This window comes from Trichomycterus rosablanca, chromosome 19 (genome assembly GCF_030014385.1).
Source record: "Trichomycterus rosablanca isolate fTriRos1 chromosome 19, fTriRos1.hap1, whole genome shotgun sequence".
Taxonomy (NCBI): Eukaryota; Metazoa; Chordata; class Actinopteri; order Siluriformes; family Trichomycteridae; genus Trichomycterus; species Trichomycterus rosablanca.
Window position 1 is genome coordinate 27149352 of NC_086006.1, and position 23487 is coordinate 27172838.

At 43.4% G+C, this 23487-nt stretch overlaps 1 protein-coding gene across 2 annotated transcripts; it reads left to right on the top strand.

Annotated features, from left to right (window-relative positions):
• Positions 1-18513: 18513 nt before the first annotated feature.
• Positions 18514-23236, top strand: LOC134333566 (fibrous sheath-interacting protein 2-like). Of its 2 annotated transcripts, none has more exons than XM_063015598.1 (10): positions 18514-18570; positions 19335-19436; positions 19552-19710; positions 21254-21343; positions 21431-21546; positions 21650-21680; positions 21760-21855; positions 21941-22514; positions 22592-22704; positions 22786-23236. In XM_063015598.1, the coding sequence occupies exons 1-9, from the start codon at positions 18544-18546 to the stop codon at positions 22696-22698; spliced, it is 1302 nt and encodes a 433-aa protein (XP_062871668.1). In that variant the 5' UTR covers positions 18514-18543; the 3' UTR covers positions 22699-22704; positions 22786-23236. The 2 variants fall into 2 exon arrangements, with proteins under 2 accessions (XP_062871668.1, XP_062871670.1); XM_063015600.1 differs by having other exon boundaries at positions 21944-22514.
• Positions 23237-23487: the final 251 nt, after the last annotated feature.

Here is a 23487-nt window from a genome sequence, read left to right on the forward strand (position 1 = left end):
GGCATAAGCGCCAGCGGAAAAGACCTGGCATAACAGAGAAGCTGGTAAACAGAGAGGCTGGAATAAAATGAAGCCTGTATTGAAAGGAACCCCTCCAGCTTCAGCGTATTAATGCCTAATTATGTTTACATTTTCAGCATTTATCAGACCATTTTACCCAAAGCGACTTACAGTACTGTGACAGTATATTCTCTAAGCAATTGAAGGTTAAGGGCCTTGCCTAAGGGCCCAACCTGTAGCAACCTGGCAGTGATGGGGCTCGAACCAGTGACCTTTCGATTACTAGTCCAGTACCTTAACCACTAGGCTACCTATTAAGCATCATGATCTATCATTGGAAGAAAAGCTGGCTACATATCTGGCTACCGGTTTGAGATATATAGCTTAGACTTATAGCTGGCTTTGGAACACCTCAGAATCCTCCACGAGGAGCTGGAAACTGTGGCCACGATGGAGAATTATAATCTTATCTTCTCAGCCGGCTGCCACTATGACCATCACAAGAAGAAATCAATGTAGGATGAGATAAGACCAAGGTAACATAAAGTTAACTGCTGTATTATGGTTCCTACCACTTTCAGTCAGGAGGAACACGCTGATCTGATCTAGTGAAGAATGATGGAGGGTTAGAACCCACCACTGAGAGCCGTACGAGCCTCCGTATCTTTATATAAATCACGTTGAGAATGAACACAGTGCTGCTCTGAGAAAACCAGCCGTGATTTAAAATCTATTTAATAATGTAAGATATTTATACACCGCCAGCACTTACTTACGCCACCGGACATTTTACACCCATGCTGAGTCTGATATGAGCAGCTGGTGGTGATAACAGCGTTCTCTCAGCGTTCTCCAGCTTTATTCCACATCAACAGCTCAATAAAAATCCCTCCTCATTTTCTCTCACTCAGATACAAGAGCGCTGAGCAACACGTGAAACACGTGTAGGAATAAACACCCTCCAAGGGAACCAGCAACCAGCAAAACATCAGTGGCCACCGAGCCACAACCACAAACGTCTGACAGAACCGAAATCATAAACAGACGTCCAAAACAAAATCACATTTAGCCATCCAGGCCAAAACCATAAACAGAACCTGCTGTGTAACAAACACAAGCAGCCAAACACATTTCAATCACACACAGTCAAAACAGAACCTACCAAGACCCAACCTACCAAGTCAGAACCAGAAACAGAACCTACCAAGTCAGAACCACAAAAAACCAACCAAGTCAGAATCCCAAGCAGAACCCACCATCAGAACCAAAAACAAAAGCTGCAAAGTCAGAACCACCAATATTCAACCAAGTCAGAACCACAAACACCTCACCAAAACAAAATCACCTACAAAACCTCTCAAGCCAGAACCACAAACACAAAAACCACAAACATCTCACCAAACCAAAATCAAGTACAGCCAACCAAGCAAGACCCACAAACAGAACCTGATATGTCACGAAAACACAAACAGCCAAACACACTTTAGTTACTTACAGAACCTCCCAAGCCAGACCCACAAACAACCAACTAAGTCAGAATCCAAACAGAACCCACCATCAGAAGCACAAACCACCTAGCCAATCCAAAATCTCATACGGAACCCCTCAAACCGGACCCACAAACAACCAACCAAACAGAACCCATCGTCAGAACCACAAACACCTCGCCAATCCAAAATCTCTTACAGAACCTTCCAAGCCAGAACCACAAACAACCGAGTTACAATCCCAAGCAGAACCCACCATCAGAACCACAAACAGAAGCTGCCAAATCAGAAGCACCAATATTTGATAAAGTCACAACCTCAAGCACAAAAACCACAACCACAAACATCTCACTAAACCAAAATCATGTACAGAACCTTCCAAACCAGACCCACAAACAAACAAGTCAGAATCCCACACAGAACCCACTAAGTCACAACCACAAACAAAAGCTGCCTTGTTGGAACCACCAATAGTTAACCAGGTCAGAACCTCAAACACAAAAACCACAACCTCAAGCCAGAACCATAAACAACTGACCAAGTCAGAACCACCAATAGTCAACCAAGTCAGAACCTCAAACACAAAAACCACAACAGCCAACCAAGACAAACCTACAGACAGAACCCGCTATATCACAAACACACTTTAATCACATAAAGAACCTCCCAAACCAGAACCACAACCAACCAACAAAATCAGAATTCCAAACAGAACCCACCAAATCGGAATCCCAAACAGAACCTTCCAAGCCACAACCGTAAATAGACGTCCAAATAAAAATCACATACAAAACCCCCTAAGCCAGAACAACAAACAACCGAGTCAGGATCCCAAACAGAACCTTCCAAGCCAGACCCACAAACAACAACCGAGTCAGAATCCCAAACAGATGATGATGCCAAAGTTCAATTCGTCACCACAAACCTGAACCTGTTTACCTGAAGGTGGTCAGAACGAGTCTGAGAATTGAGAGTTCACTCAAAACAGATTTCTGCTCTGTAATTGATTCAGATCCGGGACGTGGTTAATACGATCTGATCGTTATTAATTACTGACGTTTCTTTTTTAATCAATGAGCAGAGACAGAAGCTGATGGATGGGAGCGTCAGATACACACAGTACAGGTAGTTTATTAGGAACCCGACTCTAATACCAGGTCGAATTTATCTCCTTGCTCTCAGAAAAGTCTCGGTTTTTGGTGTTATTTAGGCATTCTTCTGCTTCCACATGACTGACTGATGGAGAATTACATACCTGTGAGGGTATAAAACTAAAGATCATCTTTTTTCGTACCTTTTCACCTTCCTGAAGCGCCTCAAACTTGTTTATTTTGAACGATCATGATAAATCTTATTTCGAGTCTCCGGGGTCGAGGATTCTGAAGGCTGGACTTTTGACTCACTGTGGTTGCGTTTATTTTTGGCCTCAGATTCTCTAAAGCCCAGAAGTTTATTTGGACCAATTTTCCGGCTGGACGGGCAACGTTGGTAATTTAAAAAAAATCCTGCGGGCTAAAGGCTAAAGAGGTTGAAGCACAGGCTGATTTGAAGCTCTGCCGGAGTGTCTGGATGGAACAAAACGTACTTTTTAATAAAGCTGCTGAAAATGTGTTTGTTTGGGACTTGAGGAGGAGATTTGAGGATAAGATGGTTTAATTATTTGCTTTGTAACACTAATGGAACCCTGTTTGGTGCTTAATAGAACCATTTTTCAAAGCTATGTACACTATAGTACCTTTCTGGTGTTCAAAAACGGACCACGTTTCATATATTTTTTATATATTCCTGCTTTGCGCCCCGGTGGTTCCAGGAGTCACCAAACCCACTATATAAACCAGTTAATGTCTCACTAACACAACATTCAGAATTTGTGTGTAACCCCCCCCCCCCTTCCCAATGTAGGGGTCACCACAGCTTTACTGGTCCACATACCAGACCTAGGCAATAAGTCTTCCACCAAATGCGTTCAAGGAGTCCCAGTCCCTCAACCCCCACGACTGCTAATCAGGATCCTTTCACAGCGTTTGAAGACCCCACCCACTTGGTCCGGTCTTTTTCCACCAAGCAGACTCGCTGGCCGATTTTGTCTGCTGCAGACGCTGCCAGTTGTGCCAGCTGGATGGCGCCCGGTCGACTGGTAGCAGAGCTGAGATTTGGACCGGGGAGTTTAGGGAGCGGAGTCCTGGGCACTCAGCATTTTTAAAAATATTTTCTTTATGTATTTTCTCCCAACTATTTAGCGCGTCCAATTGCTTCCTCTCCACTAATGCTGATCCCCGCTCTGATTTGAGGAGAACAAAGCTAACCCACGCCCCCTCCGACACGTGGGCAGCAGCCGTATGCATTTTGTCACACAATAGGCGAGTGCATATATGCGAATCAGCACTGTGTACGGAGAGACACACCCTGATCCGCACTCTTTCCCTGCCTCTGTGCAGGCACCATCAATCAGCCAGCAGAGGTCGTAGTTGCATCAGTTATGAGAGAGTCCCTATCCGGCTTAATAACCCACCCCTATATGAACAACAGGCCAATCACTGATTATGTGGCTGCTGTACGATGTTTACATTTTTACCGCTGCGCCACCTGAGTGGCCAACCCCCTTATTTTTATCCAGGCTTGGGACCAGCACTAAGAGCGCACCGACAAGAGCGCCTCCCAATAGCGAGACTGTTTCGGCCACCGATAGACAATCATTGCCAATCTGAGAGAACCCTGGATCCTTAAATCTCAGCATTAGTAGGTTAGCGCAGTGGTTCACAACCGTCATTTATTACCGAGCTTACGACTTCCATCATTGGTGAGTTGTATTGTTATACATGTTGTTTATTATTATGCTCAGCATATCATTTAATTTTAAACCCTCCCGGCCCTGCTGGTCCGTGAAATTATATCTTATATGGACCGGTCCGTGAGTTAGCATACTTTACCGCTGCACCAACCGAGCTCCCTCTCGTGTAATTGTGACTAACACAGGTAAGTAAATTCGATAAATATCATTTTCAGTGTACAAACAGAACAGAATAAAGTGCTTTTTAATGCGAAGCGTCTCCGTCTGTCCTCTCTCCTTCTCTCAGAGCACGAGGAGCCGGGTTGTGGAACAGACCGGTAATGGAGGTGATAAATCCTTTATGTGACCCGCTGCTCTGGATCGATGCTGTATTTCAGCAGAGCGTTACACACTCGGGGTGCCTCAATAAAACACCGAAACCGAAGTGCACCGGCGACCTGCACTTACTCCATCAAAAAGATCCGGGCGGGTCTGCAACAGAGAGGAGAACGCGAGGCGTTAAACGTCTCTATAGAGCATTTACATCCCACTCGACCTACGCTCGGCTCCGGAATGATCAGCACCCTCGGTAAAGGTGCTAAAAAGCATCATAAAAATGCATTACATTCATTTTACCGGGGTAAAGATTTACATTTGTGGTCTTTCACAGACACTTTTATCCAAATGTGGGTGAATATGGTGCAAGCAATAAAGCTAAAGGCTTTGCTTAGGGGTCCAACAGAGAATGGACGACCCTCTGGTCATTAATTCAGGACCTTAAACCTGGTGCTGGTGTACCTGCTGGTGTTTTATGATCTTAGCCAGTGCCAAGGTCTCGTTTGGGCATCACGAGGGAACGGCCCTGGCTCCGCTTTCCACTCGCGTCTTTCATTTGTCACTTTATTTCTGTTATTTTGGCCGCTGCTTTTATTTTGCCCTATTGAGGCACCAGGTGAACTGAACATGAACCAAGGTTGCAGGATGCTTAATCAAGGTAGAACAGTGATGAGACGCGATCCGCCCTGTTACAGAGGTGCCCTATAAATATTTGGCGCTGGATGGCATAAAGACAAGACTGTGCTAGCCTGCTGTCTTCCTTTGCGAGCAACAGAGGTAAACTGTGGCCAAAAAAATGTGGACACCTGACAATGAGCTCGCTGGACATCTCATTAAATTGTTTTTGTATTAAAACAGAGTGACCTCTATGTGATCTCTTCAGAGAAGGCTTCTCACTTCTAACTCAACGTCTCCGTAACTCAAAATCTTTGAGAAATTTGTTCCCTTAAACTCAACGTGTTCAGATTGTTTTTAAAAAAAATATTTATTTAATTCCAAATTAAAAATGGACAGTCGCTTTGTTCAGCGCTCGGCTTGAGCGGTGCAGTAAAACATCATCAAAGTGTGAATATGAGCTGAATCTGCATTAGTGTGGAATAACCATCAGATCCAGTGTTACAGCTCCACATGTATCTGGATTTTCCTCCTCGTTTCACCCCCGCCCCCTCTTTTTCCCCCAATTTTAACCATCTAGTCATGTTCAGTTACCCTGAATGCGTCCTCTATACTGAATCAACCCTTCACCGCTGACTGAGGACGCCTCTCAACTGAAATACACCCCTCCGGTACGTACAGTCAGTACAGACTGCATTTTTCACCTGAACGAGTCGAGTTCATACACCGACGGGCCACACCCCCATCAGCATTATTCCTCAGCCCTGTGCAGGCGCCATCAGTCAGCCAGCAGGGGACGCAGTCGCACCAGTTATGAGGACCTATGATCCGACTTTTTACCCCTAACCCTGAACGAGAGCCGATCGTTGTTCATGCAGCCGCCCAGCCCAGTCGGAAAGGCAGAGCTGAGATTCGATACGATGTATTCGAAACCCCAACTCTGGTGTGCTAGCGTACTTTTAAACTTGTGTTAGAGCTCGAGCTTCTGAGAAATTGCGAGAATCAGCTTTTTATTTCAGAGTGTTTATATTATATTTGTGTTATTTTCAGTGTATAAGAGTCAAAAACAACCTCATTATTTTACATGAGACTAAAATATATGCGGTTCCACGGGACCATGGACGCATTAACAGGTTTCCCAAACATCCTTATGGGAGAAAATACCTTGAAACTCAACGTCTTTTAAACTCAACGCCAGTCCCAGAACTGACTGACGTCGAGTTTTAAGGTACCGCTGTATGTCTGTGGGAATTTGTGCCTTTTCAGTCAAAATATGGCATGATTTGTGTGGCTGGGCACTGATGTCCATGTTCAGGTTCATTCCAGGACTCATATATAGGCATATAATTTCCCTTATGTAGTTGATTTATTACATCTGTTTGCAACTGTCAGGGCTGAAACACATGAATTTAATAATTAGAAGCCGTGTCCCAATACTTTTGTCCAGGAAACAAAAACAAGAATAAAATGATTATTGCAGAACTGCTGTATAATCTGTAAACAGAGGAAAATAAAAGAACAAAACGAGTAAACCAGAAAACAGTCGTTTATCTTTCTCTCTCGCGTTGTTTTGTTTAAGAGGAATAATAAACCCTGGATCAATTCTGCATTTCAGCAGAGCTGCTCTTCCACACGGCGTCCGAACTGAATCTATATTTATTTAAAAACAGCGGTGATAAATGTAATAAAGCGTTATTAGCTCCGGGACTTCATTTTCCATCAGCATTGTTTGTATTGATCAGCGCTGAGATGAAGTGGAGATTGATCGCGGGCGGTAAAGTGAAATGTTAAATTCATCAACACGTTTGGTAACCACCTCCACAATTTTTATAGGTCTGGAGTAAAACAAGCGCTCGTCCGGGTCAGTTGGGACGTCCGGTTTTTGAGTCAGAATTGTCTCGTCCCGTACTGGACATTTACATTTTCAGCATTTAGCAGACGCTCTTATCCAAAGCGACTAACAGTACTGTGACAGCTTTGCTCAAGGGCCCAACATTGGCAAACTACAGTGGTGGGACTTGAACCAGTGACCTTTCGATTACTAGTCCTGTACCTTAACCACTAGGCTACAACTTCCCTGGACCATATCTGTTGTTCATCAGTAACAGTCAGACTCAAGGAAGATCTGCGCAGAACTCTGGGCGCTCAGGTGGCAGAGCGGTAAAACACGCTATCACACCAGAAGTCGTCGGTTCCAATCTCAGCTCTGCTACCGGCAGGCTGGGCGCCTACACGAACAACGATTGGCTGGTTGTTCAAGGGAGGGTGCCGGAGGAAAGTTCCTCATAACCACTGCTGGCTGATCGATGGCGCTGCACAGAGACGAGGGATAATGTGATCAGGGTGTGGCTCTCTCCGTACACAAGGCTGATCCGCATATGAACTCGCCCCGTGCGGCTACTGCACACGTGTCAGAGGGGGCGTGTATCAGTCACGGCTCTTTTCGGTCAGGAGTGCAGGTCAGCATCAGTAGAGAGGAGGCGTAGTGCAATTGGGTAACTGGATATGACTAAATTGAGAAGAAAACTGGGGGAATATTTGGAGCCACAACATTAAAACCACCTCCTTGTTTCTACACTCACTGTCCATTTTATTAGCTCCACTTACCATATAGAAGCACTTTGTAGTTCTACAATTACTGACTGTAGTCCATCTGTTTCTCTACATACTTTTTTAATCTGCTTTCACCCTGTTCTTCAATGGTAAGGACCCCCACAGAGCAGGTATTATTTAGGTGGTGGGTCATTCTCAGCACTGCACTGACACTGACATGGTGGTGGTGTGTTAGTGTGTGTTGTGCTGTTTTTAACAGTTTTTAAATACCGGGTCCACTCACTGTCCACTCTATTAGACACTCCTACCTAGTTGGTCCACCTTGTAGATGTAAAGTCAGAGACGATCGCTCATCTATTGCTGCTGTTTGAGTCGGTCATCTTCTAGACCTTCATCAGTGGTCACAGGACGCTGCCCACGGGACGCTGTTGGCTGGATATTTTTTAGGTTGGCGGACTATTCTTAGTCCAGCAGTGACAGTGAGGTGTTTAAAAACTCCAGCAGCGCTGCTTTGTCTGATCCACTCATACCAGCACAACACACACTAACACACCACCACCATGTCAGTGTCACTGCAGTGCTGAGAATCATCCACCACCTAAATAATACCTGCTCTGTGGGGGGTCTTGACCATTGAAGAACAGCATGAAAGGGGGTAACAAAGCATGCAGAGAAACAGATGGACTACAGTCAGTAATTGTAAAACCACTAGGACATTATTCAGGTCTGATTTTCTACTGACGTGATCCTGACAATCTGAAGCCAGAAAACTCAGCCCGGCCGTCCTCATCATTCATCATAACGAGTCCTGATTGTGATTCTGAGCTCAGACTTTGTTTCTCTCCTTTAAACAGCACTAATCATTAATGTAATCATTAAACACCTCTCTCACTCTCTCACTCTCTCACCCTCTCACTCGCTCGCTCCCAGTGATAAATCGTCCCGTAAACACAGTAATTAATTTCTTTAACGAGCCGAGCTTCATTTGTATTAACGTCAGGCAGTTATTGATCTTACACGTGTCTCAGAGGGAACGAGCACCGTCACTGCTCTAATGAGTGTGTAATTATACTGCGCTCAATCAGCCTGTCTCACTCGCTCTCTCACTTATTCACTCACTCACCCACCCGCTCGCTCACTTTCTCACTCACTCACCCACTCACTATCTCACTCATTCACTCACTCACCCACCCGCTCACTCACTCACTCACTCACTCCTCTAATGAGTGTGTAATTATACTGAGCTCAATCAGCCTGTCTCACTCGCTCTCTCACTTATTCACTCACTCACCCACCCACCCACCCACCCACTCACTCACTCACTCACTCACTCACTCACTCACTCACTCACTCACTCACTCACTCACTCACTCACTCTTCTAATGAGGGTGTAATTATACTGGGCTCAATCTGCCTGTCTGGATTATACATAACTCTGTTTATTCACCCATTCACTTACTCACACATTCACTCACTCACTCACCCATTCACTCACTTACTCACCCACTCACCCATTCACTCACTCACCCATTCACTCACTTACTCACCCATTCACTCACTCACCCATTCACTCACTCACTCACTCACTCACTCACTCACTCACTCACTCACTCATTGGACACAAACCATGTCAGTAAAACACACACACACACACACACACACACACACACACACACACACACTATGAATATTTGTTATAATTCATTTAATTTTTACCATAAATGTTCCTGTTTTTATATCATATTTAACAAAAATCTCATTATCATTCATCCTTTAGAGAAAAGCACATTCCATCAAACCTGAAGAATGAAATAGTACCGAGAGAGTGTGTGTGTGAGTGTGTGTGAGTGTGTGTGTGTGAGTGTGTGTGTGTGTGTGTGTGTGTGTGTGTGAGTGTGTGTGAGGTGATAAATCAGCTCATCCAGTTTTGTCTCTGTACTCACACTCTGAGGCTGCGATATGAGATGTGAGTTATTTTTACCAACAAAGACTCAGTGTGTTACCACTTGGGATACACACACACACACACACACACACACACACACACACACACACACACACACACACACACACACGCTGCACAATACCCCACAGTACATTATGCTATCCAAACCCAGAACAATCCATATTGTACCTAATGTGCTGCTGTTTTCTGCTAATTGCTTCTAAAACTGTTCTAGTAAACACAGGAAGAATCACTGAAGGTGAGACTCCATCTATCCCTCCGTCCGTCCGTCCATCCGTCTATCCATTCCTCCTTTCCTCCGTCCGTCTGTCTGTCCATCTATCCCTCCCTCCCTCCCTCTATCCATCCATCCATCCATCCATCCATCCATCCCTCCTTCTGTCCGTCCGTCCATCCATCCATCCCTCCGTCCATCCATCCATCCCTCCCTCTGTCTGTCCATCCATCCCTCCCTCTGTCCATCCGTCCATCCATCCCTCCCTCTGTCTGTCCATCCATCCATCCATCCATCCCTCCCTCTGTCCGTCCATCCATCCATCCATCCCTCCATCTCTCCGACCGTCCCTCCATCCATCCATCCATCTACTCATCAACCTATTCCTCTATTATCACATTTGTCCATCCACCCGTCTGTCCATCCATCCCTCCGTTCGTCCGTCCGTCCCTCCCTCCCTCCCGTCCGTCCCTCCCTCCCTCCCTCCCTCCCTCCGTCCGTCCGTCCGTCCATCCATCCATCCATCCCTCCCTCCATCTCTCCGACCGTCCCTCCATCCATCCATCCATCTACTCATCAACCTATTTCTCTATTACCACATTTGTCCATCCACCCGTCTGTCCGTCCATCCATCCATCCCTCCGTTCGTCCGTCCGTCCATCCATCCGTCCATCCATCCCTCCATCTGTCCGTCCATCCATCTATCCATTCATTCGTCCGTGGTGTTTAATTCTGGAGACCGTGCTGGTCGTTCCATGATTTGAAGCCTACCATGGTGTTCTTCCGTTGATGTAGATCTGATGTAGACTGAAGGTTTGTTTTGATGTAGATCAGATTAAATTTTAGGATTAAGGACTCAGATTAACGGTAAGTAAACACTTTTGAGCTGATGTTCTGTTGTGTGAGGGAACGGCGATGATGTTATTTTTATTCTCCACACTTCCTGTGTGCCCGGACTGTAACAGAGTGAGAAAACAATTTCATCAGCGCTCCTGATGCATTCCATCACTCCAGCTTGCTTATTAGGTAATAAAAAAGTGTTTTGTGGAGCTGATAAGTAGCTTTTCATGCGCTGGTAGCTGAACTGTCTAAACGCTGCCACCGCGCCATCAGTCATAACGCGCTCGCCCTGCGCTGTGCTTGGGTTCGAGAACGCGCTGAGGTGTGAATATTACGACTCAGAATTGAATGTGGCAGATGCACACGGCTACAGAACGTTCAGTAAAAGCACCAGGATATTAAGAGGCTTAACACTGAATTAAGGTCGACTTAATCTCCTCACCAGTCAGTGGGCACAGGGGTGCACAGGGGGCGCAGTGAGGGGTCCTACCGAGCCTCCTTCACACTCCAAATTCTCTTTAGCTTCAGCCATGTAGCTGTGATTTTTACATGTGTTCTTCTTACATAACAAAACAGCTTTTTTATTCTTGACAGACGAGTCAGGACTGATCATGTAGTGTTCAGAACTTCAACACGCCTCCACACAGAGCTAACGTTTCTGACAGTGTTCTGATTTATCCGGCTGTTTATTTACAACCATTATTATTAACATCACATTATTTTTAACTGGTGCTTTAATTCTGTCTTCACGTCCTGTTAGCTCCTGTCTTTAAAGCTTTGACTCCTGATTTAGTCCCTAACTTATGGAATTTGACCAACAATTGGTTAGTCTCAGTCCTATGGACACTACATCCATCCATCCACCAAACAAACACAAACTCACCCACCCACCAAACACAAACCCATCCACCCACCAAACAAACACATCCCCCCATCCACCCACCAAACAAACACATCCCCCATCCACCCACCAAACAAACACATCCCCCCATCCACCCACCAAACAAACACCTCCCCCATCCACCCACCAAACAAACACCTCCCCCATCCACCCACCAAACAAACACAAACACATTCACCCACCAAACAAACACAAACACATTCACCCACCAAACAAACACATCCCCCCCCCCATTCACCCACCAAACAAACACAAAATTATCCACCCACCAAACACAAACTAACCCACTCACCAAACAAGAAAACCCAAAACCACTTACCTCACCAAACTACTCTGAAATAACCAAACAAACTCACCCAGTCACCAAACAAACTTACTCACCAAACAAACAAACTCACTAACCAAACAATACCCAAAACTACTTAACTCATACTAAAAGAACAAACAAACAAACTCACCCAACAAGCTAGTCTCCCCTGAATTATCCTCAGCATGGTCTTCGTATACATTGTGCAATCCTCACTCCATGAGGTTCAGCTGTGGCTCATGATCTCAACTGTCCAATCAACATGAAGAGGCATCAACTTGAAACCCCAAACAAAACCACCCAAACCATGTGCTCCTGGAGACAGGGGCGTGGCACATACACAGTGGAGTTAAAAAGCATTTTCACCACCATCACCAAACCACCAAATGAAGAGCAAGATTTTGGAAGAACAGTGTTCCACAACACCTTCAGTTTGCTGATCGTCTGTATGGACGTGCATGTTTATGGTTTCTTTTAATTCACAGCTTGCCTTCTTTACCAGGCGGTCTGGGATCTTCATCTAAAGCTAAGTATACTCTCGCTGTTACTACGGCTCCTGTAGGTGCTCTGTACTCCAACTCCTTTTTACTTTAAGTTTTACTCCCTGCCGCTACTCTCTGTAAACTGATATTTTGACGATTCCACATTGTAACTACATCTTCTGTTTGTTTACCCCGAGGTGGTTCTGACGGAGACCTGTTTCCCCTCCCGAGGTTGATGACTGCGGATCGAGACTGCAGGGCCAACGGTGCTGCTCCTACAAGATGGGACGGTAACCTGGAGTGCCCCAACTAGATGGGATCGGAACCTAGTGTGCCCCTACTAGATGGGACGGGAATCTGGCATGTTGCAACAAAAATGTCCAGAACTTATAATGTCCAGGTCTTCTTCAAAGACTGGATTCAAAAATAAAGAAATAAAGAAAGGCCACCCAAGAATGACGGGGGTCCCTGCTGAGTCTGGTTCCTCTCAAGGTTTCTTCCTGTAATTTTTAAGGGAGTTTTTCCTCGCCACTGTCGCCCTCGGCTTGCTCAACAGGGGAAAAGTTGATTTGAGACAATGTTCATTGTAAGAAGCTTTATATAAATTAGTCTGACTTAACTTGACTGATACACATAACTTATCTACCTCACCATTATTTACTCAGTACCATGTACTGACCAACAATTGTCTCTAGTCTTGTCTTCCTTTATTTATTTTAGGCATTCTTGTACCATGTTGCACCTTGGACCTGGAGGAACGTTGTTTCATTTCAATATGTACTCATATACAGTGTATCACAAAAGTGAGTACACCCCTCACATTTCTGCAGATATTTAAGTATATCTTTTCATGGGACAACACTGACAAAATGACACTTTGACACAATGAAAAGTAGTCTGTGTGCAGCTTATATAACAGTGTAAATTTATTCTTCCCTCAAAATAACTCAATATACAGCCATTAATGTCTAAACCACCGGCAACAAAATTGAGTACACCCCTAAGAGACTACACCCCTAAATGTCCAAATTGAGCACTGCTTGTAATTTTCCCTCCAAAATGTCATGTGATTTGTTAGTGTTACTAGGTCTCAGGTGTGCATAGGGAGCAGGTGTGTTCAATTTAGTAGTACAGCTCTCACACTCTCTCATACTGGTCACTGAAAGTTCCAACATGGCACCTCATGGCAAAGAACTCTCTGAGGATCTTAAAAGACGAATTGTTGCGCTACATGAAGATGGCCAAGGCTACAAGAAGATTGCCAACACCCTGAAACTGAGCTGCAGCACAGTGGCCAAGATCATCCAGCGTTTTAAAAGAGCAGGGTCCACTCAGAACAGACCTCGCGTTGGTCGTCCAAAGAAGCAGAGTGCACGTGCTCAGCGTCACATCCAACTGCTGTTTTTGAAAGATAGGCGCAGGAGTGCTGTCAGCATTGGTGCAGAGATTGAAAAGGTGGGGGGTCAGCCTGTCAGTGCTCAGACCATACGCCGCACACTACATCAAATTGGTCTGCATGGCTGTCACCCCAGAAGGAAGCCTCTTCTGAAGTCTCTACACAAGAAAGCCCGCAAACAGTTTGCTGAAGACATGTCAACAAAGGACATGGATTACTGGAACCATGTCCTATGGTCTGATGAGACCAAGATTAATTTGTTTGGTTCAGATGGTCTCAAGCATGTGTGGCGGCAATCAGGTGAGGAGTACAAAGATAAGTGTGTCATGCCTACAGTCAAGCATGGTGGTGGGAATGCCATGGTCTGGGGCTGCATGAGTGCAGCAGGTGTTGGGGAGTTACATTTCATTGAGGGACACATGAACTCCAATATGTACTGTGAAATACTAAGCAGAGCATGATCCCCTCCCTCCGGAAACTGGGTCGCAGGGCAGTGTTCCAGCATGATAATGACCCCAAACACACCTCTAAGACGACCACTGCTTTATTGAAGAGGCTGAGGGTAAAGGTGATGGACTGGCCAAGCATGTCTCCAGACCTAAACCCAATAGAACATCTTTGGGGCATCCTCAAGCGGAAGGTGGAGGAGCACAAAGTCTCGAATATCCGCCAGCTCCGTGATGTCGTCATGGAGGAGTGGAAAAGCATTCCAGTGGCAACCTGTGAAGCTCTGGTAAACTCCATGCCCAGGAGAGTTAAGGCAGTTCTGGGAAATAATGGTGGCCACACAAAATATTGACACTTCAGGAACTTTCACTAAGGGGTGTACTCACTTTTGTTGCCGGTGGTTTAGACATTAATGGCTGTATATTGAGTTATTTTGAGGGAAGAATAAATTTACACTGTTATATAAGCTGCACACAGACTACTTTTCATTGTGTCAAAGTGTCATTTTGTCAGTGTTGTCCCATGAAAAGATATACTTAAATATCTGCAGAAATGTGAGGGGTGTACTCACTTTTGTGATACACTGTATACCTGAAATGACAATAAGCCTCTCTTGACTCTCTCTCTTGAAAAGAACCGCGGTCCGTTTTTTAATGCACCCATAACGGTCCTCTCAGCTTCAGCAATCAGTATAATAAAAACAATGGATGGGTGCGTTTTCCTCCGTTTTTGCAGCGTCCCAATTTGGATATTCAATTTTCCTGTGCACCGGGGTGAGCTCCACCGCACGACACCCTCGGCCTCGGCGTGTTCTCACCACGCTTCTCTCTCTGTACTCATTAAACGCTCCTGCCTGCATCTCCACCGAACAGTAGGAGTCTCGCAGCAGTGATAATGAAAAACGTAGCTCACCGACCTCGACAGGGCTGAATAAAACGGAATAAAAACATCCTGGTCAGCAGGGAATGGAAATTAGTGCTACTGTGCACATGTGAATCTCATCACTGTAGTGCTTTATTCTAATGTTTGACTGCACATGTACAAGTTTCTTCTCTTCATGATGCACCAGACATGTTCAGTACTACACAGATCTGGACTGCAGACAGGCCGGTAAAGCACATGCACTCTGTGTCTCTGAAGCTACACTGTTGTAGAACGTGCGAGATTAGGCCTGCCATCGTCTTGCTTAATTTAATCACGATGTTTCGGGATAGGTATCGCCCCCATGGCAGAATATGTCTCTCACAAATTCCAAAACATGCCTCCATGTGAACCTTACCTTCACACATTAGTAATTTAGACATACTGTAGGCACTGATGCACCCCTGTATCCTGACAGAAGTTGGCTTTTGCAGATTTTGATGCCCTCCATCCATCCATACCTCCTTTCCTCAATTCCTCCATCCATCCCTTCGTCCATCCATCCATCTATACATCTCTCCATCTCTCCATCCATCCGTCCGTCCGTCTGTCCGTCCGTCCATCCCTCCATCCGTCCCTCCCTTTGTCCATCCATCCATCCATCCATCCCTCCCTTCCTCCGTCCATCCATCCATCTATCCATCCATCCATCCATCCACACATGCAGAATGATGCCTACCATCGTCTTGCTAAAATAAGCACGACGTTTCGGGATAGGTATCGCCCCCCATGGCAGAATATGTCTCTCACAAATTCCAAAACATGCCTCCATGTGAAACTTACCTTCACACATTAGTAATTCACACATACTGTAGGCACTGATCCACCCCCGTATCCTGACAGAAGTTGGCTTTTGCAGATTTTGATGCTAACATTTACATTTTCAGCATTTAGCAGATGTCTTTATCCAAAGTGACTTACATTACAGTTACAGAGGGTTAGGGGCCTTGCTCAAGGGCCCAACAGTCGCAACCTGGCAGTGGTGGGGCTTGAACCTGCGACCTTTTTGATTACTAATGCAGTACCTTAACCGCTAGGCTGCGGCTACAGTTTTTGTCTTTGGCACAGAGAACTCAAGGTCCATTTCCTTTCCAAAAACAAGCTGAAGCATGAACATAGTCCATCTGAGATGATCATGGGTCCAGAAAACACAGGTCTGTCCGAAAACTTCATGATCTCTCTACACAGACGCATTTTACGTCATCCTACACTCCTGAGAAGAGGGCGTGTCTAAATTCTTAGATTCCTTAAAATGCTCCCACTGAGGCGCCTTAATTCTGAGTGATGATCTGACTGAATAACGAGGGAGCGTCCGACGCCTCCTCAGCGCTGAAGGCAATCCCAGAATTCAGTGCGGCACGACTTTTATCACAAAAAATGACAAACATGCCGGACAAATGAATGCGGAGCAACCAACAGAGATCTCTTCAATTTATATTGTAAATAAATTCTCATTGATGTTTAATTTGTATAAAGGTGTAATTATAAGTGTCGTTTATTTGTACATTCTGGCTCGTCAGGGACAGTTTAACCGTTTTCGGTACACGGAGGGAGACGTTAGCTGGCGTGCTAGCGGGTTGAACGGCCTGACGCTGACTGTGTTAGCTTAGTAGGCTAAAATTGCGGTGACATTAGCAGTGCGTCTAAGTAATCTGCCTCATGAGTTCCAGGTCTTATTAGAATCCTCTCTACTGAGGCAGCTGATCAGGTAGGCAGTAGGCAGCAAGGCAGCTCACTAGCCTTTGTTGAATTCACCTTTTGTACCTAATCATGACACCCTCACCTGTTCCCGAATCACCTCCTTGTGTGACTTTATTAAATAAACTTTCACTTGTGTTTTGCCCTGTCATAACGTTTTTGATTGTTTTGCAGACATAATATAAACAAAACTAGTATTTACAAGTATAATAAAACTGGTCAGTGAAAACATCGTTAATATTCTCTTTATTTCTTAACTCCTTTTACTTGGAACATGAACTAAACCTGATTTTAACTACTGGTGTCCAAACTTTCATGATGAAACTGTGATGCTCAGTGCTGCTGTGAATGTGGATCACTGGCGCCATCTCGCAACACAATCAGGAACTGCAGGAAGATCTGAAGCAGGATGCAGCAACATTTTGAATACATTACTGTTTACATTAAATGATGGATTTACAATTATTGCATATTTCTGCACAGTTTCTAAATAAAAAGTGATTTATTGTGCAATAAATAGATCACTTACTAACAGATAACAGTTTGTTCTGCCGATGTTCACTGAAACATCAGAGTAAGGTTTAAGAAGCTTTGAAGAAGCTTTTTTTTTTATATACTGTATAATAACAATGGTCAGTGTTGTATAAAGTACCTGAAAGCCACACTTGAGTATGTATCTTACCAGAAATGTACTTTGATAGAAGTAAAAGTCACCTTTTAGGATATAAAGAGGTAAAACATTACACATTAATACATTACACAACTGCCATACATATATATGTATAGTTACAGTTATTTAGCAGCGTCCTTATATAGTAATAGTTACAATTGTATAGTTATTATTTACACATATATTTTATTATTATAATACGTACGTGACTAATCCCATTTTTATTCATATGCTTATTATTATTATTGCTATTATGTGTATACTACTATGTACATGAATATAATTCCATATATGTAAATAGCTATAGTTATAACTATATATCATATATCATAAATCGAGATATATGATATACATTTTTGCAGATGCTAACTGTACCTGTACTGATCTATCTAATCTATCTATCTATAAAAGTCTTATATAGTATAAAAGTCAATATAGTATCTGAACTATATGGTTCATACTGTATAAGATGGAAAAAGAGTCAATGTAAATGTTAGAAACACTGCATCTATTTTTAATTTATTTTATACTGTCCCAACTTATTTCTGATTTGGGTTGTACATTCAACCCTCAAGAAAGTTTACCTAAACGTTTAGCATTTGGTTGAGCTTACTTTCAGTCTTAATACATACAGTAAAATATTTGTAGAAAATAATAATAATAATAATAATACATCTTCTCAGATATTTATTCCATAAGGAAAATGAATGGACATAATGCAGTTCATGACAGGTAGATGAAGGGGGCGGAGCTAAAGCAAAAAAAGCAGTGGTAGGGGGCGTGGCCACAACCTATGATAGTAGCTGCACAGATCTACAGAAGATTCTAAAACTGTGACGTCACAGTAGCCGACGGTACCTCAACGCAGGCTTCAGTCACACTGAGTTCATTTCACACCGACCACGACGGAGATTACACACACACTTCATTTACTCTCAGCATGTTTCAGCAAAGAAACAAGAGAAACGTAAGTTGCACCTCATTCTACTTCTGCTGACTTATAATAAAACACCTTCTCTTAATAAACATCTATAGAATTAAATAGAAATAAAATAAAATAAACAATCACAAGAGCTTATATAATAACAAAACTGAGATCCTGCAACGATGCTGCCTGGATCCATAATCATATTAATCATAAAATAGTAAAACAACAATTACAACAACAAAAATGCTCAGGTAGGGCACCCAGGTGGCGCATATTCCACTAGCACACCCTGGTTCGAATCTCGGCTCTGGTACCGGTCGGCTGGGTGCCATCTAGCGGGCATAATTGGCAGTCCCTGCAGCAGACAAAATTGGCCTGTGAGTCTGGTGGGTGGGAAAGACAGGGCTAGGTGGGTGGGGTCTTCAAACTCTGTTCAAGAACCCTGGTCAGTCAGAGGCGCCTGTGCAGAAGCACGGACGAAAAAGAAGGGGTTGAGGGATGCGTCAGAAGGGGCATGGATCGGGCAAATGTACCCTCCTCAGAAAAAATGCTCAGGTGGATCAGTGGTGTTACTGTAGCTCACAGCTGCTGAGATCTGGGTTCGAATCTCAGCAGTGCTGTCAGCCGACCGGGCATCTACACAGACATGGTTGGCTTTGTCCAGGGTCCCCAGTGGAACAGAACCCACTGTGACCCTGACTTAGATAAAGCAGCTAATAAAATGAAATAAAATAAACGTTTATAACAGCAAAATGTATTTGGTTTGTGTGTGTGTGTGTGTGTGTGTGTTTTGCCCTTTCTAGATGGCAAACGCCAAAGTCAAAGACACCAAGAGAAAACCAGAAGATTGTAAGACGCCTGCTGTGAAACAGGCTCGATACTGCAGGGGTAAACTGGGTCAAAAAGTGAGAGTCCGAATTATTAATTCTATCAAATCATTTCTGACTCACCTTCAATCCAGCTGTGATGATTTAATAAACATTTCATATTTATAATGAATGATTAGATTTTTCTTTACAGCTGTTTGTGGAAACGCCGTATTTCGACCTGTCCGACCCCAACATGCACGTGACGGATACAAAATACAACAACCTTCACGATCCTCACCTGAGGAAGTTCTTTGATCGGCAGAGGAGAAAGAAACTCGTCAATCACGGCCTGATCACCAAAGATAATAAAGTACAGACACACCATCTGAAATAAAACACACTACATTTACATTTATGGCATCTTAGCGGATGCTTTTACCCAAAGCGACTTACAGTACTGTAAGAGCATACAGTCTGAGCAATTAAGGGTTAAGGGCCTTGCTCTGGCAGTGATGGGGCTTGAACCAGTGACCTTTTGATTACTTGTCGAGTACTTTAACCGTTAGACACAAGATCTGATCAGTTCACTAAACAAAACACAGAATATTTCTATACGTTTCGCTTTCGGCATTTAGCAGATGCTTTTGTCCAAAACGACTTACAATTATCATTAAATTCAATTTGAGCAATTGAGGGTTAAGGGCCTTGTTCAGGGGCCCAACAGTGACAACTTGGCGACCTTCTGATTACTAGTCAAGCACCTTTATTGCTGAGCTACCACTAATAATAATACTAGTAACAATATTATTATTAATAATAATAATACATTTTATATTTTTTTACCTAACAGGGTCTTACAATTGAAATAATATAAATGGTGGGGCTTGAACTGGCGACCTTCTGATTGCTACTCAAGCACCTTAATTGCTGAGCTATCACTAATAATAATACCAGTAACAATAGTAATGATACTAAATTCAATTGAGGGTTGAGAGCCTTGGTCAGGGGCCCAACAGACAACTTGTCAGTGGTGGGGCTTGAACTGGCAACGTTTTGATTTCTAGTCAAACACATTAACCACTGAGCTACCACTAATAATAATATAAGTAACAATAGTAACAAATAATAATAAATTTTATATATTTTGACCTGAAAGGGCCTTAAAATTGACATAAAATAAATGGTGGGGCTTGAACTGGCAACCTTATGATTACTAGTCAAGCACCTTAAATTCTGAGCTACCACTAATAATAATACTAGTAACAATAGTAATAAATAATAATAATAATAATACATTTGATATATTTTTAACTAAAAGGGCCTTAGAATTGAAATAAAATAAACGGTGGGGCTTGAACTAGTGACCTTCTGATTACTAGTCATGCACCTTAACAACTGAGCTATTACTAATAATAATACCAGTAACAATAGTAATGATACTAAATTCAATTCAATTTGAGCAATTGAGGGTTGAGAGCCTTGGTCAGGGGTCCAACAGTGACAACTTGGCGGTGGTGGGGCTTAAACCGGCAACCTTCTGATTACTAGTCAAGTACCCTAACCACTGAGCTATCACTAATAATAATACTAGTAACAATAGTAATGATAATAATAAAAAATAATTTGACCTGAAAGGGCCTTAAAATTGAAATGAAATAAACGGTGGGGCTTGAACTGGCAACCTTCTGATTGCTAGTCCTGTACCGTAACCACTGAGCTACAACTAATAACAATACTAGTAACAATAGTAATGATAATAATTACAACAATAATAAATGTAATATATTTTGACCTGAAAGGGCCTTACAACTGAAATAGTATAAACTGTGGGGCTTGAACTGGCAACCTTCTGATTACCAGTCAAGTACGTTTTATTTATGAAGGTCAGTTTCTGAACGAGCTCTGTGTTTTAGGTGCTGTGTTCCCTGAAGGAGTTCAACCAGCACCAGAGATACAGAGAAACAACGATGCACAACTGGGAGAAGAACTTCCTCCAGGAACAGGTAACAGGAGCACTGGGAACACTGGAGACTGGATTAACTGGATTCAAAGAGACTGGGAGCTCTAACACACTGTGTTTCCTCTTCTAGAAGCTGCAGATGAAACAATTCATGGAGCAAAAAATGACCGAAGGAGCTTTAGAGACTCCAAGTGAAGAGATGAAGGTCCTGCTGATGGACAAGGCGAGGATCAGCTTCAGGAAGGTGTACGTACCCACGCAGAAGCACAACATCTACAGTTACGTTTATTAAAAATGATAATGAAATTATTTATGACTGATTTTGTTTATTTTTGTTTTCTACGTAAAGGTGCCGTAAATTTTCTTCTGCTGATGAAGTGGTAAGATGATCTTACACGTATATTTATATGGATATTTAATCATTTACTTCCTTAATACGAAATTAATGTATTTTTTCAGGCATGGGTGAAGAAGTACAAACTCCAGCTGGAGAAGATGGAGAAGGAAGTGATGAGAGAGCTCAGACTGGAACGTAGATTTAAAATGGATGAGAAGGTCCGTCAGTAAAGTTAATTCCTTTATAAGTGCCCTAATTATAAAAACCTCAATCATTTAATGCTCGAAAGTTTTTCATTTAAAGCAGGAGAAGAAAGCAAACATGATGGAAGCCTCGGTGAAGAGATCAGGTTCTCCAGTATTCACAGCAGCCCCATCATCATCTGATGAGGTTCAGATCATAAACTTGGCCGATCTTGAGGTTTCGTCCAGCGTGTCACCGTCACCTTCCTCAGAACGAGACGAGACGTCGGTGATGGACATGATGGACCAGGAAACGTCTGAAGAACGAAGTTCAGCTTCAACATCCTCCGAGACTTCAAGCTTACCCTCAGATGAACCAGCGGTGAGCGGGGTAAGTGAGGAGTCTGTTTTTTCAGATGTAGACCGGGCAGCAGGTCACTCGCTACAAGTACTCGCTACGATACTTGAGGAGTCTAGTGAAGGGGAAGCTGAAGACCTGGAGGATCTGGACCTCGAGGATCTGGAGGATCTGGATCTGGAGGATCTGGAGGATCTGGACCTGGAGGATCTGGAGGATCTGGATCTGGATCTGGATCTGGATCTGGATCCGGACCTGGATCTGGACCTGGAGGATCTGGACCTGGACCTGGAGAGTTTACCAGAGAAACCTAAGGAAGATCAGACAAAGGTGGAAGGTGAGTAAAATCACTCAGACGTGCCTCGTTAATCAGGTTGTAGATGTAACAGATTTTATTCTTTCTATGATACAAAGGCACTAAATTAAAGAAGAAGAAGAACCGAATGAGAGCCTTCTTCCAGAGAGCATGGAGGGCGATGAAGCGAACCTTCTGCTCCAAGAAGGTCTTCCCTATTGGATAGTTTCTGGTAAGGATTTAATTCACCGTACAGCACGTACACACACGCTCTAATTCAGTACCTACTGAAACTACTTCTTATTTCACGTAGGAAAGAGAATAAACGGAGGTGAAGGGAAGGAAGAGGAAAGAAAAGAAACGATTGAGGGAGTTAAGAAATGAAGGAAGAAAAGAGAACGACAAAAGAAAGGAGGTTCAGCTGAGAGGAAATAACAGAAGGAAGAGGAAAGAAAAGAAACGATTGAGGGAGTTAAGAAATGAAGGAAGAAAAGAGAACGACAAAAGAAAGGAGGTTCAGCTGAGAGGAAATAACAGAAGGAAGAGGAAAGAAAAGAAACGATTGAGGGAGTTAAGAAATGAAGGAAGAAAAGAGAACGACAAAAGAAAGGAGGTTCAGCTGAGAGGAAATAACAGAAGGAAGAGGAAAGAAAAGAAACGATTGAGGGAGTTGACAATGAGGAAAGAACTGAAGGAAGAAAAGAGAACGACAAAAGAAAGGGAAAGAAAAGAAGAAGGAAGAAAATAAAGGAAAAAGAAAGATGTTTTTAATGAATTGATTATTGAATTTAAAGAGAAAATAATCATTTGGTTATTGATACCAAATGTGGGGTGGTTGAGTATTTTGGCTCAGGAATTTAAACAATATAAAGACTAGCACACACGTGTCTGACTTAAAAGACATATGATTGTGTTAAAATACTCATCATCAGTAAAATCATACATAAACTGCAGCTCCCACAATGCATGCCGAATTTGTTTCCCGCGAAGTGAGCGCATCACGCCACTAGATGGC

What these genes read in the sequence shown, in the direction of transcription:
- LOC134333566 (XM_063015598.1), top strand. Translation starts at nt 18,544, where the DNA reads ATGTTTCAGCAAAGAAACAAGAGAAAC. An exon ending in AGAACTTCCTCCAGGAACAG is followed by an intron (nt 21,344 to 21,430) that starts GTAACAGGAGCA and finishes TTCCTCTTCTAG; the next exon opens with AAGCTGCAGATGAAACAATT. An exon ending in AGATCAGACAAAGGTGGAAG is followed by an intron (nt 22,515 to 22,591) that starts GTGAGTAAAATC and finishes TATGATACAAAG; the next exon opens with GCACTAAATTAAAGAAGAAG.